The 23,981-nt window shown below is 35.1% G+C and overlaps 6 protein-coding genes and 1 pseudogene across 7 annotated transcripts; 6 read left to right on the top strand and 1 right to left on the bottom strand.

Moving 5' to 3' along the window:
• On the top strand, positions 2,712–6,218 carry LOC104777215 (probable methyltransferase PMT20). 2 transcript variants are annotated; one of them, XM_010501427.1, is made up of 7 exons: positions 2,712–3,083; positions 3,740–4,058; positions 4,148–4,492; positions 4,571–4,781; positions 4,946–5,624; positions 5,708–5,785; positions 5,888–6,218. In XM_010501427.1, the coding sequence occupies exons 2-7, from the start codon at positions 3,777–3,779 to the stop codon at positions 6,105–6,107; spliced, it is 1,815 nt and encodes a 604-aa protein (XP_010499729.1). In that variant the 5' UTR covers positions 2,712–3,083; positions 3,740–3,776; the 3' UTR covers positions 6,108–6,218. The 2 variants fall into 2 exon arrangements, with proteins under 2 accessions (XP_010499729.1, XP_010499730.1); XM_010501428.2 differs by lacking the exon at positions 2,712–3,083 and adding an exon at positions 3,489–3,622.
• LOC104777216 (probable methyltransferase PMT20) lies at positions 6,220–7,414 on the top strand. Its single transcript, XM_010501429.2, has 3 exons — positions 6,220–6,772; positions 6,856–6,933; positions 7,036–7,414. The coding sequence occupies exons 1-3, from the start codon at positions 6,255–6,257 to the stop codon at positions 7,253–7,255; spliced, it is 816 nt and encodes a 271-aa protein (XP_010499731.1). The 5' UTR covers positions 6,220–6,254; the 3' UTR covers positions 7,256–7,414.
• LOC104777213 lies at positions 7,770–9,130 on the bottom strand (annotated as a pseudogene).
• On the top strand, positions 10,014–11,545 carry LOC104777212 (probable ribosomal protein S11, mitochondrial). Its single transcript, XM_010501426.1, has 2 exons — positions 10,014–10,219; positions 10,539–11,545. Exons 1-2 carry the CDS (start codon positions 10,105–10,107, stop codon positions 11,366–11,368), a joined length of 945 nt encoding a protein of 314 aa, XP_010499728.1. The 5' UTR covers positions 10,014–10,104; the 3' UTR covers positions 11,369–11,545.
• On the top strand, positions 12,874–14,795 carry LOC104777211 (FRIGIDA-like protein 2). Its single transcript, XM_010501425.2, has one exon. The coding sequence runs from the start codon at positions 12,985–12,987 to the stop codon at positions 14,422–14,424; it is 1,440 nt and encodes a 479-aa protein (XP_010499727.1). The 5' UTR covers positions 12,874–12,984; the 3' UTR covers positions 14,425–14,795.
• Positions 15,124–16,470, top strand: LOC104777210 (acyl-CoA-binding protein-like). Its single transcript, XM_010501423.1, has 4 exons — positions 15,124–15,249; positions 15,775–15,892; positions 16,021–16,083; positions 16,218–16,470. Exons 1-4 carry the CDS (start codon positions 15,238–15,240, stop codon positions 16,292–16,294), a joined length of 270 nt encoding a protein of 89 aa, XP_010499725.1. The 5' UTR covers positions 15,124–15,237; the 3' UTR covers positions 16,295–16,470.
• On the top strand, positions 19,292–22,385 carry LOC104779020 (formin-like protein 14). Its single transcript, XM_010503421.2, has 5 exons — positions 19,292–19,488; positions 19,780–19,903; positions 20,025–20,728; positions 20,824–21,045; positions 21,237–22,385. Exons 2-5 carry the CDS (start codon positions 19,831–19,833, stop codon positions 22,383–22,385), a joined length of 2,148 nt encoding a protein of 715 aa, XP_010501723.1. The 5' UTR covers positions 19,292–19,488; positions 19,780–19,830.

Genomic DNA, 23,981 nt, shown 5'->3' with positions numbered 1-23,981 from the left:
CCCCAAAAAAAAAAACTAAACTAAAGATACATAACTTTTGTATTTATATTATTTACAAATGACAAAAATGAATTATTTTGTTTTGTATTTTGTAATTGCATACATAATAATTGTGATGTCAAAAGAAAACATAATAATTGTATTTATTTATGAAAATATACAATTAATAGAAATAATTATACCATGTTTATGCTCACAATTTAATCAGGTTATAATTACTTTAAAATATAAAATAAGTTTTTTTATATTTATATAAAGCAAAAACACTGCATACTAAACTAACATTTTGATATGTTAAATTCCATACTAGAGTATACAACACTTTTAAAACATATACCAAAAACTGCAAATGGATAGTAATATTTTGGTATACAGTTATTGTTCACTGCATATTAACATGTAATTTATTGGTCCGGAAATGAAGCGGAGCTGATATATAATATATTAGACAATTATGTGAATTATAGTAAAAAAATAGCAAACTGATTCGACTGTAGTCGGTTCCAGAGTATACCAACCAACCATTCAAGGCCTAAGCCACCAGTTATAATCATCCATAATCACCAGTTATAATCATCCATAATCATATGTCATTGTAGATGCTTACTTGAGTGTAAATATGTCCGCATCAAACTTTTTTGCTTATCTTTTTTATTACAGGACCCATGTATATGTCTCCGTCGTTATTATTTTGATATCTATGTTAGTACGTTTGGTTGGACTAATTTCCAATGATTCAACAAAGTCACATACGGATACGTTCCACTAAAACTTATATACTGTAGTACTTGTGATTATTTTCAAAGTATTATTATTACTGCAAATTGCAAAATAGTTTGAACTATTTCAAGAAGTGAATATGAACCTGTGACTCGAGGTCAAGATCGAGAGAGAGAGAGAGAGCACACAGTTTTTGTTGTTTAGAATTCCAAAGCAAAGAATAAAGGCAGATGCATTCTTCTGTCGGTGCTCTTTTATTCCTCAGCCGACATATTTAATATTTTAATTTTATTAACCAAATGAATCTTTTTTGTTTTGGTTTGAAAGCCCTCGGAAAATAAAGAAGAGCATCACTACTGATTGACGCTGAATGAAGAAGAAGATTACAAAATTGCATCGTTCATGAAAATGCGTATCGGTGCGTCAAAGAGTCTCAAGCTTTGTGTTGGGTTACGTGTTAACTTACAAATGGTTGCTATCTCTGAATTATAATATCCCATGCACCGATGCACGTATTATTTTTCTTTTCTTTTTCTAAAAGCGTTATATTAGATCTCGACCTTTTTTCCCAGCACTAAAATTATTAAAATAGTTTGTTTCATAATACTACTACTTTAGGAGAAAGAAAAAATAAAGAAGAAAAATCATGGAAACTAGACTTGATATACCGACCTAATTTACAAAAATTATGGTAATCAAAATACTTTCTTCACTTTATTTTGTATAGTATTATTAAGCTTATAAGTACAAACCTATCAATATATATATATATATCACTTGTAACGTGTCTAATTGACTCAATGTAGTTTAGTGATTAATGTTTAGAGATACATGAAAGAAAAAAAAGAGAGGGACAAATACATATGGTCCCCTTAACTCTCCCACTGGTGGAGGTTCCAAACATCAATGATGAAGAGATGGGTTACTTCAAAGAAGTCTCACTAAAGATCATTCATTATGATTGAAATTGCTATATTAGAATCTCATGTAATAAGTAGACGAGGTAAGAAAAAGTAGTCATCTTTGACAATTTTGCCACAAATTTATCAATGTACTATTTTGGATAAAAATAAAAATATAATTCCGGAGAATACTCATTTAAAACAATAGTGGCTCTCCTCATACTATTTGACATCTTCATCGCTATACACCATTTTTGTTGTAATTCTAAAACCACAAATTTATTTTCTTCAGTTACGACACTAAAAAATGAATATCTATTACTAATTTACTATATACTTTACTTTTATATTTTTAATAGTTTTATGTCTGTTGTTAGCGCTTAAATTTAAATTTGTATGTTTCCAATATATTGAATTTATCATCAATTTAATCAATTTTTTGAATTTATTTTTATAAATAAAATACATTTTCATATTAATTAAAATATAAATACAAAAAATTATGACATGTCACCAAATATCATATAAAAATTTAATATTCATTATTATGTTATAATTTTTTAAAACATTATTATTTGATACTTATTACTATATAATTACATTAATATTAATATTATATAATAACATTACATATTAATATTAAATTATAAATTTTAAACTATTTTATACTCCTGTTATTTAATTTATCAATTAATTACTAAGACAACAAGTGAATAACGCTTATGGCTGTAGATAGGCATCACACCAAATTTGACCATTGGAGAGTTTTTGACCCAAAACTTACACCAAAATGGTGTTTTTGGTAAAAACCCATTGGAGATGAACTAAAATGTTATAATACTTTTTGTTTTTCCGGTCACGCTTTAAACCACTTTGTTCATTTGTTGTAGTAGTCGCTACTGTGACAACAACTTTCATATCCCTTCATCAATATCGTCTCACATACCGAATGGGAAAGTGAGAAACAGAAAAAGTAGAGATGAAAGAGATTTAACAATTTGTCTAAATTACAATAAAGGGAAACACTTTTATCTCTGTAGCAAAAATATACCAAAATAAATAGATTTAAAAAATCAGGAAAAAATTATTACACTAATAAAGAAATCGAAAAATCTAGTGAGAGAGAGAGAGAGAGAGAGGAAGAAGAAGATGGGAACGAAGGAAAGCGAATGAGAGAGATTTAACAGAGGAAGAAAGAAAGATATTTTTAAAAATATATAAAACCTTTCTCTATCTGTCTGATAAGTATCAATCACTTCTTGTCCAAAAAACCAAAATCACAGACTTGAGAGTGTGTGTTAGAGAGATCTACGGAGATCTCTTCTTCTTCTCCCTTCATCTTAGGACTCTCTAACTTCTTATCTTTTACCTACTTCAACTCTTTTATCTCCCACAGATTATTCCCAGAAATTTCAAATCTTGTTCTTCTCTTCCTCCCAAAGAGTAAACCAAAAAAACACTGTAAGTAATCTAGTTCCAAGTTCTGTTCATATTCCTCTGTTTTTTTTTTCTCTATGTGTGTGTCAGATCCATTTCTTTAGAGCTTGTGAGCTGTAACCATTGTTTATATGAGACTTGTTTTTGTTAATGGGTACTTCAGAATCATTTAAAGATCTGATCTTTTATTTATTAATCCCTCAAATTTTCTCAAACTGGTTTTTTTTTGCTGCAAAATTTCGATCTTTGGGAATATGCGTAGTTGTTGAAATCAGCAGTTGTTGATGGTGAGACTTATATTTTTAGCGTTAAAACAAATGAGTAGTTGCGTCTGATGTCTTCGAAATTCAACTTTTTTTTGACATAGCTAGTAGTGGGATGCTTTAGGGGGATGGATACCTTTACTTTTGGGGACCCATAAATCATGTACATGAAACAGAACTTACACTGTGTTGGAAAGTGCCTAATTTCAGATCCATGTGTTCTAAATCTCAAATCTTGTTTATTGTATTTGATCAAAGATCCAAACTTTAGTTTCTGATCCAGCCCGTTTAAGTCTTCCAGTTAGGCTTCTACTTCCTTAACAAACTCATGTTTCTGCTCTTCAGTTGATCTGCTGAGTGTTTTGGCAACTTTGTTATGATCTGATTATAGATTCTTGGTTTCATCTGACTCTGTAGGTGGGGTTTGGTTACATCTTTTGGTGTAATTGAAGTTATGAAGAGCGGGAAGCAATCTTCACAACAGGAAAAGGGTTCTTCGAGGATCTTGTCACTGACGATTCTGTTTATCGCATTTTGCGGTTTCTCCTTCTATCTTGGTGGTATATTTTGCTCTGAGAGACACAAGATCGAAGTCAAAGATGTCACAAGAACCACCACTACAAAGGCTGTAGCTTCCCCTAAGGAACCTACGGTTTCTCCTATTCAAGTCAAATCCGTTTCTTTCCCTGAATGCGGATCAGAGTTCCAAGATTACACCCCTTGCACCGATCCAAAGGTAACATCACTTCCACTCTCAACTTATATGTATATTCACTTTTTAGTTGCATATAATTGAACTATTGTTTGTGTTTCTTGTTCTTTCAGAGGTGGAAAAAATATGGTACACATCGCTTAAGTTTCTTGGAGCGTCATTGTCCTGCGGTTTATGAAAAAAGCGAGTGCTTGATTCCACCACCAGACGGGTATAAACCACCTATAAGATGGCCTAAGAGCCGAGAACAGTGTTGGTATAGAAACGTGCCTTATGATTGGATCAATAAGCAAAAATCAAACCAGCATTGGCTTCAGAAAGAAGGGGACAAGTTCCATTTCCCCGGTGGTGGTACCATGTTTCCTCGTGGAGTTAGTCACTATGTTGATTTGATGCAAGATCTAATTCCCGGAATGAAAGATGGAACAGTCAGGACCGCCATTGATACTGGCTGTGGGGTTAGTCTCTCTTCCAACTACTCGAACTCTCTCTAATCTGTTCTGGTTTATAATGTTCCGTGGTTTCTTCTTATGTAGGTTGCGAGCTGGGGAGGCGATCTTTTGGACCGTGGCATTCTATCACTCTCTCTTGCTCCAAGAGATAACCATGAAGCTCAGGTTCAGTTTGCTCTTGAACGTGGGATTCCTGCGATTCTCGGCATTATCTCTACGCAACGCCTCCCTTTCCCTTCAAATGCATTTGATATGGCTCATTGCTCAAGATGTCTTATTCCCTGGACAGAATTTGGTAAGTATCTTCTGAACTACGATATGTATTGCTAATGGAATTGACTACTCCATAGTGATATCTACTAATGGATTTGAGTTCTTGTGACTGGTGTATCTAATCCACTTATATCAAATATTTGGGACTAAGAAACCTTATTAAAAGTGTGATCTCTGATCTTGCAGGTGGAATCTATTTGCTTGAGATTCATCGTATAGTTCGACCAGGAGGTTTCTGGATTCTTTCTGGTCCACCCGTGAACTATAACAGAAGATGGCGTGGATGGAACACAACCATGGAAGATCAGAAATCTGACTACAACAAGCTTCAGACACTTCTAACCTCCATGTGTTTCAAGAAGTACGCCCAAAAAGATGACATAGCCGTGTGGCAGAAGCTTTCAGACAAATCTTGCTACGACAAAATCGCAAAGAACATGGAAGCTTACCCTCCCAAATGTGACGACAGCATAGAACCTGACTCTGCTTGGTACACTCCTCTCCGTCCCTGCGTGGTTGCACCGACCTCTAAAGTCAAGAACTCCGGTCTCGGGTCAATCCCAAAATGGCCTGAGAGGTTAAACGTCACGCCTGAGAGAATCGGTGATGTACATGGAGGGAGCGCGAGTGGTTTGAAACACGATGATGGTAAATGGAAGAATAGAGTTAAGCATTACAAGAAAATTTTACCAGGTCTTGGGACAGACAAGATAAGGAATGTTATGGATATGAACACTGTCTATGGAGGTTTTGCTGCAGCTCTCATTGAGGATCCTGTTTGGGTCATGAATGTTGTCTCCTCGTACAGCGCAAACTCACTGCCTGTTGTCTTTGATCGCGGTCTCATCGGAACTTACCACGACTGGTAAGTTTTCATTTTGTTCAAAAAACACTCTGTTTTCGTTATTTGGTCTTTGTGATATTATTAACCTGTTACCAAATTTGCAGGTGCGAAGCTTTCTCGACATATCCAAGAACATATGATCTTCTTCACCTTGACAGCCTTTTTACCTTAGAGAGTCACAGGTACAAAATTTACTATTGTTCAATTTGGTATGGTTTAAGTTTGAGTTGTTACGATTTGGCTTTTTTGGTATTGAAGTGTTTCTTGAACTATATTGTGAACAGGTGTGAGATGAAGTACGTTTTGCTAGAGATGGACAGGATCTTGCGACCGAGTGGATATGTTATATTCCGAGAATCTAGTTATTTCATGGATGCAATCACAACATTGGCCAAAGGGATGAGGTGGAGTTGCATGAGAGAGGAGACTGAGTATGCAGTCAAAAGCGAGAAGATTCTGGTTTGCCAGAAAAAGCTATGGTTTTCGTCTAACCAAGCCTCTTGATGTGGTCACTGTATCAAAGTTTTAAAACTGGTAATCAGTGTTACTCTGGCAGTTTTACACAGACAAAAAGAGCTGGTCCTTTGAATCCAAGATATAGCTATAAACAATCTACTTNACTACAACAAGCTTCAGACACTTCTAACCTCCATGTGTTTCAAGAAGTACGCCCAAAAAGATGACATAGCCGTGTGGCAGAAGCTTTCAGACAAATCTTGCTACGACAAAATCGCAAAGAACATGGAAGCTTACCCTCCCAAATGTGACGACAGCATAGAACCTGACTCTGCTTGGTACACTCCTCTCCGTCCCTGCGTGGTTGCACCGACCTCTAAAGTCAAGAACTCCGGTCTCGGGTCAATCCCAAAATGGCCTGAGAGGTTAAACGTCACGCCTGAGAGAATCGGTGATGTACATGGAGGGAGCGCGAGTGGTTTGAAACACGATGATGGTAAATGGAAGAATAGAGTTAAGCATTACAAGAAAATTTTACCAGGTCTTGGGACAGACAAGATAAGGAATGTTATGGATATGAACACTGTCTATGGAGGTTTTGCTGCAGCTCTCATTGAGGATCCTGTTTGGGTCATGAATGTTGTCTCCTCGTACAGCGCAAACTCACTGCCTGTTGTCTTTGATCGCGGTCTCATCGGAACTTACCACGACTGGTAAGTTTTCATTTTGTTCAAAAAACACTCTGTTTTCGTTATTTGGTCTTTGTGATATTATTAACCTGTTACCAAATTTGCAGGTGCGAAGCTTTCTCGACATATCCAAGAACATATGATCTTCTTCACCTTGACAGCCTTTTTACCTTAGAGAGTCACAGGTACAAAATTTACTATTGTTCAATTTGGTATGGTTTAAGTTTGAGTTGTTACGATTTGGCTTTTTTGGTATTGAAGTGTTTCTTGAACTATATTGTGAACAGGTGTGAGATGAAGTACGTTTTGCTAGAGATGGACAGGATCTTGCGACCGAGTGGATATGTTATATTCCGAGAATCTAGTTATTTCATGGATGCAATCACAACATTGGCCAAAGGGATGAGGTGGAGTTGCATGAGAGAGGAGACTGAGTATGCAGTCAAAAGCGAGAAGATTCTGGTTTGCCAGAAAAAGCTATGGTTTTCGTCTAACCAAGCCTCTTGATGTGGTCACTGTATCAAAGTTTTAAAACTGGTAATCAGTGTTACTCTGGCAGTTTTACACAGACAAAAAGAGCTGGTCCTTTGAATCCAAGATATAGCTATAAACAATCTACTTTTACTTTTTTTTGGTCCTTTAAATTGATATTATATTTTTTAATTATACTAGTGACTAATTACCTCAAAACTCCAGCACAAAAATACTTTGAGGGACTCAAAACTTTTGGTCTTTATAGTTTATCTCTTGTCTCTTTCTAAAACGTTTTTTGTTTTATCAAAGAACACAAAACAAACACAAGAGAGTGGAACATTCTTCTATTAAAACAAAGCATAAGAGAGTGTGAGAGAGCTCAAAGAGTGGACAAGGTCCCAAATGTCAACACGCTAAAACCTGTTTTTAAAATCTTATTTACTTTTCTTAAAAAAAAAGAGACAAAACTAAGGCTATATTTGGAGATCTAATGACACTGCCTATAATAATTGACAACAACACTAACTAATACTCAGAATCCGTTTGATGTCAAGTGTCAAAAAGAGTCTTCACAGTTTCAACGAATATGATGAACATGAGAAAATGGCTCTGAAGCTACTTTTGGAACAGCTTTCTTGACGGTCCCTGGTACTCCAAAAACATTCCAAAACTTGAGAGACTCGTATGTGCTGCTGCTGCTGAAGCCACGGTACACCCATCCGGATTCTGTGCCATATAAAGAACTCTTGATGTATGACCAGTGAGTTCAGCCATTTTCACCATGGATGGGTACTTCCAAAGTGTAAGCTAATTCTGTGTATACCCATGTGAGCTAAGCAATTCTCTTTCGTTTTTGCTCCATAGCAGTAAAGAAACTTGAGAGCCGGTGTCAACTGAATTCAAGCAAGCCCCAGTGAGTGTATTCCAGAACTTAATCGTCTGATCTCCGCCACCACCACCAGTTGCAAGCAAACTCGATTGGAAAGGGCACCACGCAAGAGCTTTCACAACAGCTCTATGTTCCTCAAACCTATGCAGCCATTGCCTAGTTGAGTTGGAGGAACGATCCCATACGTGTACCACGTTGTCGTTCCCACCACTTGCTAGTTGCTGTCCTGATCCTGACCACTTGAGACCACAAACCTCTTCAGTGTGACCCACGTAAGTTGCCACAATGGGCGATCTCATCCGCACATCATTGTTGATGACCCGTCCGTCCTTTCCTCCAGTTGTTAGAATGTGATTGTTCCATGCCAATGATCCTACTCTTGACTGGTGACCACCTTTCAATGTTTCTATCAGTCTACCATCAGAAGAATCCCACAACTGCACTTCAGAGTTGTGAAGACCAACTGCAAGAGATTTACCATCTTGCGTCCAGTTAACGCTTGTGACAGGTCCCTCCTCTTCATCAACAGTCACAAGCTCAAATGTAAGATCAGTGGATGCATTCCGCAAGTAAACACTGTCTCCCAAAGCCACGACTAGAACATTAGCACTGCTCTAGTCCAACAAGTTAAGGTAGAAGTCATCGACTATGTCAGGTAGGTCCAAGACTCTCTCACAAGTCTGACGAATGTATCTACGAGGCTTTACGGATCTAGGTTGTCGTAGGTGAGGATCAGATGAAGCAGAGTGAATACTAGTAGAAAGCCGAGCTAGAGGTTTGTTTCTGAAGGCGAGAATCTGCCTTCTATTCATATTCATTGTCTTTGCTAATCCTTCTATGTATGCTTTTCTTGATGGTGAAGTTACCTCATCCTTAACTTTTCTTCCTTCAGTTAGAGCGTAATGAGTGTAGTCAAAGTCCATCGCAGCCCTATTTGGTATAAACCTATCAAAATTTTCCTTGGATCGCTTCCTGGGGAGAAAGTGTTCTTTCGTTGAACACCAACCTGTCATATTCATCATTACCAAACACACTCAAAAGAAACGAAATTAGATACTAATCAAACAAAGCCTGCAAAGACAAAAGCGTTAGTCAATATTCAAACACAAAGAGAGACTAATCAAATAAAGCCTGCAAAGACAGAAGCGTTAGTCAATATTCGAACACAAAGAGAAAAGTTGAGTTTCGTCGATGAGAGATATAACCAAATAAAGCCTGCAAAGAAAGAAGCGTTAGTCAATTCCAACATAGAGACAAGAGTTTAGTTTCATCGCTGATAGACAAAGAGATCAATCAATCAAATAAATCCCTGCAAAGAAAGAAGCGTTAGTGAATTCGAACAGAGAGACAAGAGTTCAGTTTCGTCGATCAGAGATTAAGCAAATAAAGCCTGCAAAGAAAGAAGCGTTAGTCAATTCCAACATAGAGACAAGAGTTTCGTCGCTGATGAATGTGAGATGACGATCGAGAGAGCAATTTAGGGTTTCTTTTGTTTTCTCTGATTAATTATATATAGAGACTACTGAGAGAGATATATATAGATATATACGGTTTAGATTGATATAGTAAAATTGAAACAAACCAGAAAAAGGAAAATTACAATTACAACGGTTAGATTAATAAACGCGTATTTTATTATATCATATCATTTAATGAAGAGATCAAGAGAATATACACTTCAACAAAACAAAAAGGAAATTAAACAAGAAATATATGGAAATCTATTTCTACATAATAACCCTGAACTGAACCGTGTTGTGTTTTACTAGTCTTTATATCTTTAGTAAGATCATAAGCGCAAAAAGATTATTAGAACTAATGGGCCTATATGGCAGAGAGGCCCATTATAATAGAAAAGGCCCGGTAAGTAATACCAATTTGGCAATTTCTTTTTGTAGATCTACAATTTCATGTGATCGAGAGGAAGAAGGAACTAAACTACAGAGTAAAAAACCCTAAACCCCCAAAATTTGCGAGTAGAGAGAGAAGAGAAATGAATGGTGTCTCTCGTCATCTTCGAGCTTCTTCACTTCCTTCGTTGATTCGCGGCTATGTTGGTGGAATCAATTCGGTCCGTCGATTTTCATCTCAATCTGATGTCTTCTCTGGTTCGTTATTTTCCCTAAAACCTTATCCAAAGACGCCATTTTGCTTTTACATTTTGACTTATGGCTCAGATTTAATGATTTGGATCAAGAAATTAGGAATTTGGATTCGGCGTTTTAGGTTTTTTTTTCCCACTGTTAGTAAGTGTGATTTGAGGACTCGTTCGAGTAGCCTTTTGCGATTAATAACAGTTTCGTATAGATTGAAACAATATCTTCTACGAATTCTGAATCTAGCAAACATATATATTTGTAACAGCTTTAGTCTTATGAGTTATGTGGATGAAATTGTATCTGGATTGATTGATTCGTCTTTCCACAGGGGGAAGGTTCAGAGAGCAAGGGCCAGTTCCTGGAGACTCTGAAAACAACTCAGGCGTACGAAACACGGGAAGATTTGGTTTCCCTTCGGATCCTAACCCTTCTTCGCCTTTGAGAACTTTCGGTGATTTGAAAGCTGGCATGTTAAACAGGGGAGGAGGAAACGGTTTCTCTGCTCCTAATGCTCCTCCTACTTTCAAAAACCCACTGAGAGCAAGATTACCAAACACCTTACCTGATCAGTTCAGTCAGACGAATCCAGGGTTGTCAAACACGGGAGGAAGCAGATTCTCAGCTCCTAGCTACGAGAATTTCACTCAATCTTCGCTTCTCAAGGAGAATTCTCCAAGCGAAGAGAAGTCAAGCGACATGGAGTTTATTAGAGAAGTAATATCAGAAGATGAAGGACGGAGAACCTCAGGGGTATTCTCTCATTTCCATCGCCCAAACCTTGAAACGAATGCTGACATTATCCACATCAAGATGCTTCAGAACAACACGTTCGTCACGGTAACCGATTCCAAAGGAAACATCAAACTGAAAGCAACGTCTGGTAGTTTGCCTGATCTTAAAGGTGGAAGGAAGATGACGAATTACACAGCTGATGCAACCGCTGAAAACATTGGGAGAAGAGCTAAGGCTATGGGGTTGAAAAATGTGGTGGTTAAGGTCAATGGATTTACGCATTTTGGGAAGAAGAGGAAAGCTATTATTGCGTTTAGAGATGGATTCACCAACTCTAGGTCTGATATGAATCCGATTGTGTACATCGAGGACACCACTAGGAAAGCTCATAATGGTTGCAGGTTACCAAGGAAACGTCGGGTGTGAAAAGTAAACGTGTGGGCGTGTTCGTCTCTTGTTATAATCCTATGCTCACTGTGGAAACCATTTTGTTTTGCAAATTTGTCTCTTTTGTTGGTTGTGTGTTTCTCGTTTAAGATCCGAAGAAATTCGGGTATGAACCAATGGGATTTGATTAATAAACCTGAACTTGGTTAACCGTGATCCGGTTTTTCCTGTTTTGACACAATACAAAATGTCTAAACAAAAGATTACAAGAATTAGCCAGACCCAACTGAATATATATAAACCTAAAATTTTAAATTGTGAAATCTCAAAAATTTAAACTTTGGTTGCATTCATAAGATTTAGAGTACTACAAACCGATTCTTGGTTCGGTTCGGGTAAAACCTGAAAACCTAGTGGTATCCAAAAACACCCGAAACTACCACAAAAGTACGAAACATTATTTCTTGATTTAGTTTGGTTTTGAGTCTTTCGGCCATGTTTTTGGTTTTTAACTGTACTTTACTACTTTTGGTTAAATCGGAAGTTTTGGTTACTTTTGGTTACTTTCGAACCAAATCAGAACCGTCTCTGTGGGAACTGAAGCTGAATCATATATGGTTCACATTAAATAATACAAGAAAAATAAGATAATTAAAATAACAATTAATATAAATTTCATACGTTTTTCAATCGGTGAATCATTTGATAGCATATTCAATATTATGTTACTATATAAATTTTGGTTTTCAAAGTTACTAACTCATATGATTGCGACAAGTGTCAATTTTAATAATTAAAAATTTTGTCATGTGCTATGCAAAAACTTCATTTTAACATATTTGTAAACTATAAGAAATTAAAAATTTTAAAATTTAATAATTATAAAAGATAGTTCATATATGTATAAAAAAATAATACTAATTCTAATTTTAAATTACTAATTCTATAAGAAAAAGAATTAAGAAAATTATACAATTAATTACTATAATACCATAATTAAATAAATTATACTGTCAATTATTAATCCTAAAAGAAAAAAGATTGTAGATACTCACCTTTATATAAACAAATAATTTTTCACATAATAATGTTTTTGAATTTTTGATTTATGATAATGTTAGTATAGTTTTTAAAAAAATTAGTTGGACAAGTAGTAAAACTATTACTAATGATATTACAAATTAGAAAGTATGAAACAAATATATTTAAGATATTGTTATCTTTTCAAATATGAGATAAAATTAGTTTTCAATTTTCTCTTCTAGAGTTATATTTTATTAATTTTTAGTTTCTTAAAATTATTAAGTAAATTATAAATTTGATACAATGCATTTTTTTGAGGCTAGAAGAGCTTTTTAATCACATAAGATCTGGTCACAATTTATCTCTTGCTTCTCATTGCATAAAAAAAATGATCTCATACAACAACACTGCTAAGATCTTATCAAACTCATCATAAAATTAATTCTTAGACACAAAATTGAAAAGATACTTGTTGTACTCGAAATATCCTAAAGGCTAAAACCGAAATAACCGACGTGAACAAGCCAACATACGCCTAGAACATAAATATTTAATACTACTTGAAAGTAAGTTACTCGCTCCGCTGACCAATACAACCGCGGATGAAGCAATAGAAATCTAGGGTTCCGATTATGACGGCGCCGGAATCAATCGCCGCATCGATTAACCAAATCGACGAGAAGAAACAGAATCTGAAGAAAGCTTTCGACGATCTCCAAGCTCACCGATCTCTTCTTTCACCATCTTTCAACCTCTCATGGTCTGAGATTGACTCTCACTTTTCCTCTCTCCAGTCTTCACTGCTCGACCGCTTCCGTCTCCTCCAATCAGCCGCGCCTCCTCCCGATTCCGATAAAATCGAAGCCTCAACGGCGGAGACAACGCTCGTTTGGCCGGAATTGAGAAAGTTTTGTGAGAAGAACGACGGAATAGGTTTGGGGAAGTACATGATTGATAATTCGAAGAAGCGTTTATCGATCAATCTAGAGCTTCGTGATGCGATTCGTTGCGCAGAGAATCCAGCAGCTTTGGTTCTAGACGCGATCGAAGGTTGTTACCACTGCTCTTCCCCATCTTCGTCGTCGTCTTCCTCGGCGAGAGCGATCGGGTTAAGAAGGATCTTCGTTTTGTTATTGGAAGATTTGATTGAGATCAATGCGAATCTCACGAATGATTTGAGAGAAAGAGCTAGGACTCTTGCTTATAATTGGAAATTGAGTATAGGTAACAAACCATCAGAAGCGTTAGCGTTTTTGCATTTGGTTGCAGCGTTTGAATTGGGGTCTCTGTTTAGTAACGAGGAGCTTTGTGATTACATTTTCTTGATCACTAAGTATAAACAAGTGACAACGATCTCTAGGAAGATTGGCTTAGATAGGAAAAAAATAGCAGAGCTGATTAAGAAGTTTTTGCATACTGGGAGATTACTTGTTGCTATCAAATTCATTTATGAGAATGAGATGACTGGTGAATTCGAACCAGTTTCGATTTTGAAAACTAGTCTGAAGAACTCGAGAGCAGCTGCTAAGAGAGTTTGTGCTGAAGGGAGTTACTCTCTCAAGGCACAGAACGAAGGGACTGATAAAGAGTTGAATGCGTTGAGAGCAGTGATCAAAGTTGTCAAAGAGAAAAGTCTTGAATCCGAGTTTGTTGAAGAGAAACTCGAAGAATGTGTTAAGGAGTTGGAGGATCAGAAAGCTCAGAGGAAGCGTGCCACTAAGTTCACCTCACCTGCTAATAATAATACCCAACAACCGCAACAACAGGTCGATAATAAGCGTCCTAGAGTTGGTAATGGTTCAACTACGGGATATAATTTGACAGTCCCACCGATGAGTCAGCAACAACAGCCACTTTTGCCTAATCCTAGCCACGGTGTACAAGTGAACCAATATGGTCTGTTGAGCTCAATGCTACCTGGTGTATCTGTCCCATATGGCAACCCATTGGCGCCATTTGGCTCGGTTCCAGTACCAGGTCCAGCTTCTCAACCTGTCTACTTTGAGCAGCAAACTGGTTATGGTGGATATGGGTTGCCACCACAATACCACCCACCGTACTATTCTCAGTAGCATATCCATTGGTAAGATTTATCATACGAATGCAAGCGATTTAAAGAGGATTTCTGATTGAAGAGATCTAATGCTCTATGTGTATTGATGTTCAGTGACATAGATAACTCTTGATATAGTCGCTGTTTTTGTGATGATATAAGAGCAAATTGATCCTTTTTTTTTTTGGGGGTTTGGTTTTCCTGTGGAAGTGGATTACAGAGGATTTTGCCTTGATTGTACAGTGTTATATAATTTTAACCTTAATTTCATACGTTTATTAGTATAGTTTTCTTGTGTAGTAATGGTCTTAATGAATTGATCTTACATGTATCTTCCTTGATTTGGTAGGTAATCTGCCACGATTCATATAACACAGTGGAGTTTATCTAGTAGGTGTTTTGGCTTGATTGATTTATTAATGGCTACGTTTCTGAATTTCTAAACTTGAAAGGAAAAAAACTTAGTAAACAAAATAGTATTTCGTGTACATTATTTAGAATAGAATTTGCAAAACAAAAAGAAGAGGATATGCCTTTAGCATTTGGAGAAGAACATGTTCGATGAGAAAAGAAAAAACAGAACATGTTCTTTATTTAATGTACAGTTGTACCAACATTGATGGGAATAAACCAATCAACGAAGTGCTTGAATCCACGTGTACAGTCTATATCTCTAAGAAGATTTATTTCATTTAAAGAAAAATATATTTATTAGTTATGGGTCTGGGAGAGGTATCCTCCCATATATATATATATATCTCACGCGTCGTCCTCGTCTTCTCCGTCGCTGATTTTAATTCTCCTCAACTTCATACGTCTATTATTATTCATCATGGGTTTGAAGGTACGTTCAGATCCATATACCCAACCGATCTCGGTTTTTTAGGGTTTTATACGCGGATCTAGTTTTGTTTTGTCTTTCTCCCTTCTTGATAATTCTGGATTCTTCGATTGAGATTTTTACTGTTTTAATGTTCGATCCCAGGTTATGTTCCTTATTTCGTGATTCTTTGTATTCGGTTCATTATTAGAAAGAGGAGAAAGAGTTAGGGAATGATAAATTTAAAAAAGCTTTATCAATTGCAAAAATTGAAGGTTGTGTGATCACTTTATGGAATTTTGATATTCAGTTTTACTGAATCAAGCTTTTTGATCTGTATGGTCTTGTCCAAGTTCTGTTTTTATAACTGTTAGAGGGTAATAAAGATTTTGAATATGTTGAGTTTAGTTTGATTTGAAAGTCTCTTTTGCACTTTGTTGTATCATCCCCAGTGAGTAGTAGTAATATTTTTACAGTATCCCAATGGTGTTTTATGCGATTAAGATTCTTTCTCCTGATATTGTTGGTTTATATATTATAAATCTGCAGGAGGATTTCGAGGAGCACGCTGTGAAAGTGAAGGAGCTCACCACTCTTCCATCTAACGAAGACTTGCTCATCCTCTACGGGCTTTACAAGCAAGCTACAGTTGGGCCAGTGGACACCAGTTAATATCTCACTCTCTCTCTCTTTTTGTTTTTTATTCTCTCCTTAAGAAGCTTCATTATAGTTCAGATCCTGCGGTTTGCTTTGCTATGTTATTAACAGTTTCTTTCTTTTCGATTTGATTCAAAGGTCGTCCTGGAATGTTCAGCATGAAGGAAAGAGCCAAGTGGGATGCTTGGAAGGCCGTTGAAGGTAAGATATTCTCAAATGATGAACGTCTTAACAAACACACTTCATATTGAAATGTAATTTAGCGATTCTTGTACTTCATTCGGAAACCGAGTTTTGACCTGTCGTTGTCTTTGGTTTTTTGCTTATGATGGCAGCGAAATCAACGGAAGATGCCATGGGTGACTATATCACTAAGGTCAAGCAACTCATGGAAGCAGCTGCTTCAACCTGATGAACTAACATATGTGTGTGATTCATCAAATCTGTCTTTCTGCTTTTATTTTTATCTTAAAGCTTCAAATAACATAGCTTAAGACTTGTTCTTGCTCTGGTGTTTTTATTATATAAATCTCTCTACTTTGTGTGACCTCGTCTTCATATCTTAAAAATGCTTGATATTGGTCTTAACGAAGAATCACGATGCAAATTAAAACCATAGGATATGGTGTTTGGTCCGTCCGTGATATGATCTTATCGAATTGAAGATGAACCCTTATCTAAAGTACATAGGCTATAGTCCACATTCATAGAAAACTTTTTTTTTTTTAAAGTTCAATCTGGAGTATATAATACAAAAGCTGGAAAAAGGAACGTGGCAGAATTGTTCAAATTGTATGTGGTTTATATTTGAAGGTACAGACGTTTTGTTTTGAAGTGTCCGAATACCTACAAATTTGAGGGCTACAATTTAGTAGATGAGAAAAATCAATAATTTTTATTAAGTAGAAGATCATAGTTAGTGTCTGATTATTTTATTGGTTGTAGATTAAACCTCTTATGTGGAACTTTGTAAAAATTGATTGTACATTATACATAACCTTAATTGTTGAGAAATTTAAGAATTGTGTGCCATGTATAGTAGCAAACTTTTGTGTTATTGTAGTCTCTATATCACAATCAAAGCTTAAAGCCGTTGTGACCAAAATCATGACGAAAATAAGAAGATTAAAGCCGATGTTATATTTATAAATTATCTCATGCATTACAATGTTAAAATTATGAGAAGCAAACGTATTTTATTTACAGTAAATAAAGAATTTTCAAATGAATTTCTTAATTCCTTTTTAACGACTGCTTACCATTAAAATGAACTAAGAACGATTACAAAGCTACTAGGAAATATCCCGCGCTATAAAAATGGGGCAACATTTTTTCAAAAACTAATAACAATTTTTACTACTCTCTCCGTTTCTAAAAGATTGATGTTTAGAAGTTTTTACACATTTTAAGAAAACAATGATTACTGAATTTAAATATATATTTTTTTGACTAAATATATATTGTTTAATTTTAAACCAATAACAATTCAAAATTTTAAATATTTTCAATGATTACTTCTTGAAGTTTACAAAACATCAATCTTTATGGGACAAAAAATTATCATAAAACATCAATCTTTATGAGATAGAGGGAGTATTATATATCTTTCAAAAATTATTTTGTGTGAGACAATATTTACTTTTAATATGTCAATTGTTTGGTAAATGTACATATATATTTTGAATACTAATATTTAAAATTATTATATTATTTTAATTTGTTTGATGTATGTATCTTACAGTTTTATATTGTTTGTTTGTTGTATTTACATCATTATTTTGTAAGATATTTTAAAGTAGTAATTATAATATTGTAATTGTGAGCAAATAAAATTTATTAATTTATCAACCAGATATATTTTAATTTTACCAACCCGTCAATGTGGAACATTAAATAACAATTCTCTTTTCATAGATTGAACAACATATCTTTGTTTTTAAAAACTCAAATCACACTATATGCAGAAAAAATCTACATATTTATTAATTATAAATATTAATATGATTTGAAAAAAGTTTGTAAATGAAATAAAAGAAAGATGATAGGAGAATCATAATTTAAAATCTTAACAAAATCTTCCAAACATAGTTATTAAAAATAATCATCTTGTATACTTAGATACTAGGTACTAACCCGCAGTAGACTGCGGGCTGATTTTTTTTTGTAATGTAAACTTGTTTTTTTCTTTATTATGTTATTTATAATTGTTTGTGATTATAAATTTGGTTGGTTTATATAATAATTTTGTATTTTAAAAATGTTTATTGAAAGTGAAAACCTTTGTCAATAAAACATTTGCATGTAACGATAAATAAAATTAGTTAAACCTTTGTAATTGATGCAAATAGGCCATTAATTCTTAAAAGACGTCAGATCTTTAGGTAATGGGAACGCTAACATTTTTGTAGCTATGTTTTTTTAATAAATATTCGTGTGTGGGATTTGATAATGGTGTGAAATAGAATAGAACTTGCGGTAAACAGAATACAACCCGATGATGGTGGGATTCACATTTGAGTTTATCTGTTTAAATAGATAATTAGATGATTAATTAATTATTAATTATCTTTATTACTCTCAATGATTTTATCTTTTTTCTTAACTATTTATAATGGCCTTTGAATGTAAATTTTTACACTTTTTAAGGTTAGTTTTATATTTGTACTTCTCAATTAATATAGTAGGATAAAATCTTAGTTTTTAAAATTCTGATTAGTTTATAATTTTTTAAAATTAATTAGTTATTTTCGTCTATAATTGAATTGGAGAGACAATAATTTTTTTTTGGAAACTAAAAATTATTTAAAAGATTTTATTAGTCTAATATTAAAATTTTATTTGTACATTTACTAAAAATCTAAACATTTGACCAGGACAATGTATTTTTTTTTTTTTTTACATTTTATAAGGTTGGTTTCATTTTTTGTTTTTTGACCTCGGATTAATTTCATATTTGTACTTCTCAATTAATATAGTAGAATTTTCTTAATTATACCATTATATTGCTAATATATTCTATATTATCTTGAAATATCGATCGAACGTAAATAACAATTGTCAAAAATGCATGAACAAACTTGGCATATACATTCAGATAATATTTTTTATTATGTGATGTGCTATTTAGTAATTTTCAAATTCTTATTAGAATTTATTAATATCACAATATAAATATCAGAATCAGAAAACCAAAATAAAAAAAAATAACATTAGTAAGGGTTAAAATAATAATAATAACAATAACATTACTAAAAATATATACATTATGGTATTATCATAATTGTAATTCCACAAACATTTGTATTAGAAAACTTAACAAATTTTAATTTGAATATTATTCGATTGAGCACTACTTTTTAGTAGTTTAATAACATGAAAGAACTGGGAAATTTTTTTAAATAAACCGAAAAAGCGATTCGTCTGCTTATGTTGTCGTCTGTTCCCTTTAAACAAATTTCTCTATTTTTCAAAATTTGAAAAAAAAAAACCAAACGTTCCCCGATTTTCATCCTTTGTGTTCTCCACCGGAGCCTTTCCGCCGCAATTCCGCCGCCTTCGCCGCTTCAGCTGCATCGGTTTTTGCAAAACTCTTCTTACTCTAATAAGGTAACTCATCGTTATCATCATCTTCATCTTCTGCACTTATAAACCCTAATTCGAGGGGTTTCTGTGAAGTCCCAGTGTTCGCATATCCTCAAAAACCATCCGTATTCGAAGCTCATGTTAGATTTATCTCCAATTTGATTGTAATTTTAAGGGATTTTGCCTATTTTTGTTTGATTCGATTAGCTTTTGACTTTGTTAAACCATTTGTGAGACTTTGTTTTTCGTTTTCGATGGTGATTTGATTTGGTTACTCGTAGCTTCGAATGGCTCATTTTTTGTTTGTTTTCTCAGGTTCTCGAGGTTGTTGATCGAAAGCATAGTTTAATCTGCCGATTAGCCTAAATGTCTCTATTAAGTAGGTTCTTTTACAAGAGACCACCAGATGGGTTGCTTGAATTTGCTGATAGAGTTTATGGTAACTTACCATTCCTTTTCTTTAATCATGAATGAGAGAGCTATTTTAGTTGATTACTGTTTTTAGTTTCTTTGGATTTTTGCACATCTAATTTTAGTCAATCTGTTTGTTAAATGTACAGTTTTTGATTCATGTTTTTGCACTGAGGTGTTGGCGGATGGGTTGTATCAGATCTTCTTGCATGAAGTCATCAACGATTTACACGAAGAGTTCCCGGAATCGTCGTTTCTAGCTTTCAATTTCCGAGAAGGGGAGAAAAAGAGTGTCTTTGCTGAAACTCTCTGTGAATATGATGTTACGGTTCTTGAGTATCCGAGGCAGTATGAAGGCTGCCCTTTGCTCCCTTTGTCATTGATTCAGCATTTTCTCCGTGTTTGTGAGAGTTGGCTTGCTCGTAGGAACCGTCAGGATGTGATTCTTCTTCACTGTGAAAGAGGAGGCTGGCCACTTTTGGCTTTTATTCTTGCTAGTTTTCTGATTTTCAGGAAAGTTCACAGTGGTGAGCGCAGAACTCTTGAGATTGTGCATCGAGAAGCTCCCAAGGGTCTCTTGCAGCTGCTCTCGCCGTTAAATCCATTCCCGTCTCAACTGCGTTATCTTCAGTATGTAGCAAGGAGAAACATAAATCCTGAGTGGCCACCTCCTGAAAGAGCTCTTTCCTTGGATTGCATTATTATTCGAGCTATTCCAAACTTTGACTCTCAACATGGCTGCAGACCAATTATACGTATTTTTGGAAGAAACTATAGTAGCACAGCTGGTCTTTCCACGGAGATGGTGTATTCTATGTCCGATAAGAAAAAACCCCTTCGCCATTACCGACAGGTGGGTGTGTTTTTTATTTTTATGATTTCTTTTAAATCAGTTCTTATAAAGTATCACTCTTTTGAGTAACGTAAATCTGTACAATATGGCTGCAGGCAGAATGTGACGTTATCAAGATTGACATCCAGTGCTGGGTTCAAGGAGATGTTGTACTGGAGTGTGTGCATATGGATTTAGATCCAGAACGAGAGGTTATGATGTTTCGTGTGATGTTCAATACTGCATTTATCAGGTCCAACATACTAATGTTGAACTCTGACAACTTGGATATTCTTTGGGAGGCCAAGGATCATTACCCAAAAGGGTTTCGAGCAGAGGTGTGTACCTTTTTATCCATCTCTTTTAATTTTATATGATAGTAATTTAGTTGGATATGAGAAAATATGGGTGCAGAAAGTAGAAACAAAAAAACAAAAAATTTCTAACCTTAGATGGCTGGATAAAGATAGTCCATACTCATCCTAAGCTGTACATGTGCTTGTCATGACTCCATTCTTTATGCATTCAGGTCTTGTTTGGAGAAGTTGAGAACGCTGCGCCTCAGAAAGTTCCAACCCCGATAGTAAATGGTGATGAGACTGGTGGATTGCCCATTGAAGCCTTTTCTAGAGTTCAAGAACTTTTTAGCGGTGTGGATTTGGCTGAGAATGGAGATGATGCTGCGTTGTGGTTGCTGAAACAACTTGCTGCCATAAATGATGCGAAAGAGTTTACAAGATTTCGGCAAAAAGGGAGTTTTTATTTCAATTCTCCTGATTCCGAGGAGGAGACAAACACATCTAGTGCTGCTGATAGTTCAGATGAAGGTTTTGATGCCATTCAGAGACCTCACATTCGTATACCTTTTGATAATGATGAGACATACGACATTCCTTTATCTATTGCTCCTGAATCTTCAGAGGAATCTCATGAGTACTCTCGTCACCAGCAGCAAGAAGTTCCAGTGAAAGACAGTGTCCACCCTTTAACTGTTCCCTCAGATCCACCGTCTTCCGTTGATCATGTCACACTTCTACCTCCACCTCCACCGCCGCCTCCTCCTCCTTCTTTTACGAGCACAGCCTCATTTTCACCCCAACCCCCACCGCCACCCCCTCCGCCACCACTTCCTTTCACTAGTTTCAGCAATATAGATACCTTGACAACATTACGTCAGCCTATCAACAAAACCCCTCCACCACCACCTCCTCCTCCGCCACCTTCTTCTAAAATCATCCCTCCACCCTCAGCTCAACCACCACCTCCTCCTCCTCCCCCGCCACCTCCTTTTAGAAGCATTCCTCCACCCTCAGCTCAACCACCACCGCCGCCACCGCGGCCACCTTCGTTTGGGAGCACAGGAAATAAATTTCAGGCGCAACCACCTCCACCTCCACCTCCTCCTCCAATTCAAGCAACTCCTGCTGTTAAATATGCACCGCCACCACCACCACCACCTCCTCCCCCTAAGGCTAATATTTCAAATGCCCCTAAGCCACCTCCTCCTCCGCCACTTCCTCCTTCATCTAAAAATTTGGGTGCTCCCCCTCCCCCTCCACCACCACCACTATCCAAGACCCCCGCTCCGCCTCCACCTCCACCACCACCACTATCCAAGACCTCTGCTCCGCCTCCACCTCCACCACCACCACTATCCAAGACCNGTTTAAATAGATAATTAGATGATTAATTAATTATTAATTATCTTTATTACTCTCAATGATTTTATCTTTTTTCTTAACTATTTATAATGGCCTTTGAATGTAAATTTTTACACTTTTTAAGGTTAGTTTTATATTTGTACTTCTCAATTAATATAGTAGGATAAAATCTTAGTTTTTAAAATTCTGATTAGTTTATAATTTTTTAAAATTAATTAGTTATTTTCGTCTATAATTGAATTGGAGAGACAATAATTTTTTTTTGGAAACTAAAAATTATTTAAAAGATTTTATTAGTCTAATATTAAAATTTTATTTGTACATTTACTAAAAATCTAAACATTTGACCAGGACAATGTATTTTTTTTTTTTTTTACATTTTATAAGGTTGGTTTCATTTTTTGTTTTTTGACCTCGGATTAATTTCATATTTGTACTTCTCAATTAATATAGTAGAATTTTCTTAATTATACCATTATATTGCTAATATATTCTATATTATCTTGAAATATCGATCGAACGTAAATAACAATTGTCAAAAATGCATGAACAAACTTGGCATATACATTCAGATAATATTTTTTATTATGTGATGTGCTATTTAGTAATTTTCAAATTCTTATTAGAATTTATTAATATCACAATATAAATATCAGAATCAGAAAACCAAAATAAAAAAAAATAACATTAGTAAGGGTTAAAATAATAATAATAACAATAACATTACTAAAAATATATACATTATGGTATTATCATAATTGTAATTCCACAAACATTTGTATTAGAAAACTTAACAAATTTTAATTTGAATATTATTCGATTGAGCACTACTTTTTAGTAGTTTAATAACATGAAAGAACTGGGAAATTTTTTTAAATAAACCGAAAAAGCGATTCGTCTGCTTATGTTGTCGTCTGTTCCCTTTAAACAAATTTCTCTATTTTTCAAAATTTGAAAAAAAAAAACCAAACGTTCCCCGATTTTCATCCTTTGTGTTCTCCACCGGAGCCTTTCCGCCGCAATTCCGCCGCCTTCGCCGCTTCAGCTGCATCGGTTTTTGCAAAACTCTTCTTACTCTAATAAGGTAACTCATCGTTATCATCATCTTCATCTTCTGCACTTATAAACCCTAATTCGAGGGGTTTCTGTGAAGTCCCAGTGTTCGCATATCCTCAAAAACCATCCGTATTCGAAGCTCATGTTAGATTTATCTCCAATTTGATTGTAATTTTAAGGGATTTTGCCTATTTTTGTTTGATTCGATTAGCTTTTGACTTTGTTAAACCATTTGTGAGACTTTGTTTTTCGTTTTCGATGGTGATTTGATTTGGTTACTCGTAGCTTCGAATGGCTCATTTTTTGTTTGTTTTCTCAGGTTCTCGAGGTTGTTGATCGAAAGCATAGTTTAATCTGCCGATTAGCCTAAATGTCTCTATTAAGTAGGTTCTTTTACAAGAGACCACCAGATGGGTTGCTTGAATTTGCTGATAGAGTTTATGGTAACTTACCATTCCTTTTCTTTAATCATGAATGAGAGAGCTATTTTAGTTGATTACTGTTTTTAGTTTCTTTGGATTTTTGCACATCTAATTTTAGTCAATCTGTTTGTTAAA

The sequence above is a fragment of the Camelina sativa genome, chromosome 3 (assembly GCF_000633955.1).
Source record: "Camelina sativa cultivar DH55 chromosome 3, Cs, whole genome shotgun sequence".
Classification (NCBI taxonomy): domain Eukaryota; kingdom Viridiplantae; phylum Streptophyta; class Magnoliopsida; order Brassicales; family Brassicaceae; genus Camelina; species Camelina sativa.
The sequence above is the reverse complement of the archived record's forward strand: the minus strand, read 5'-3'. Positions and strand labels throughout refer to the sequence as shown.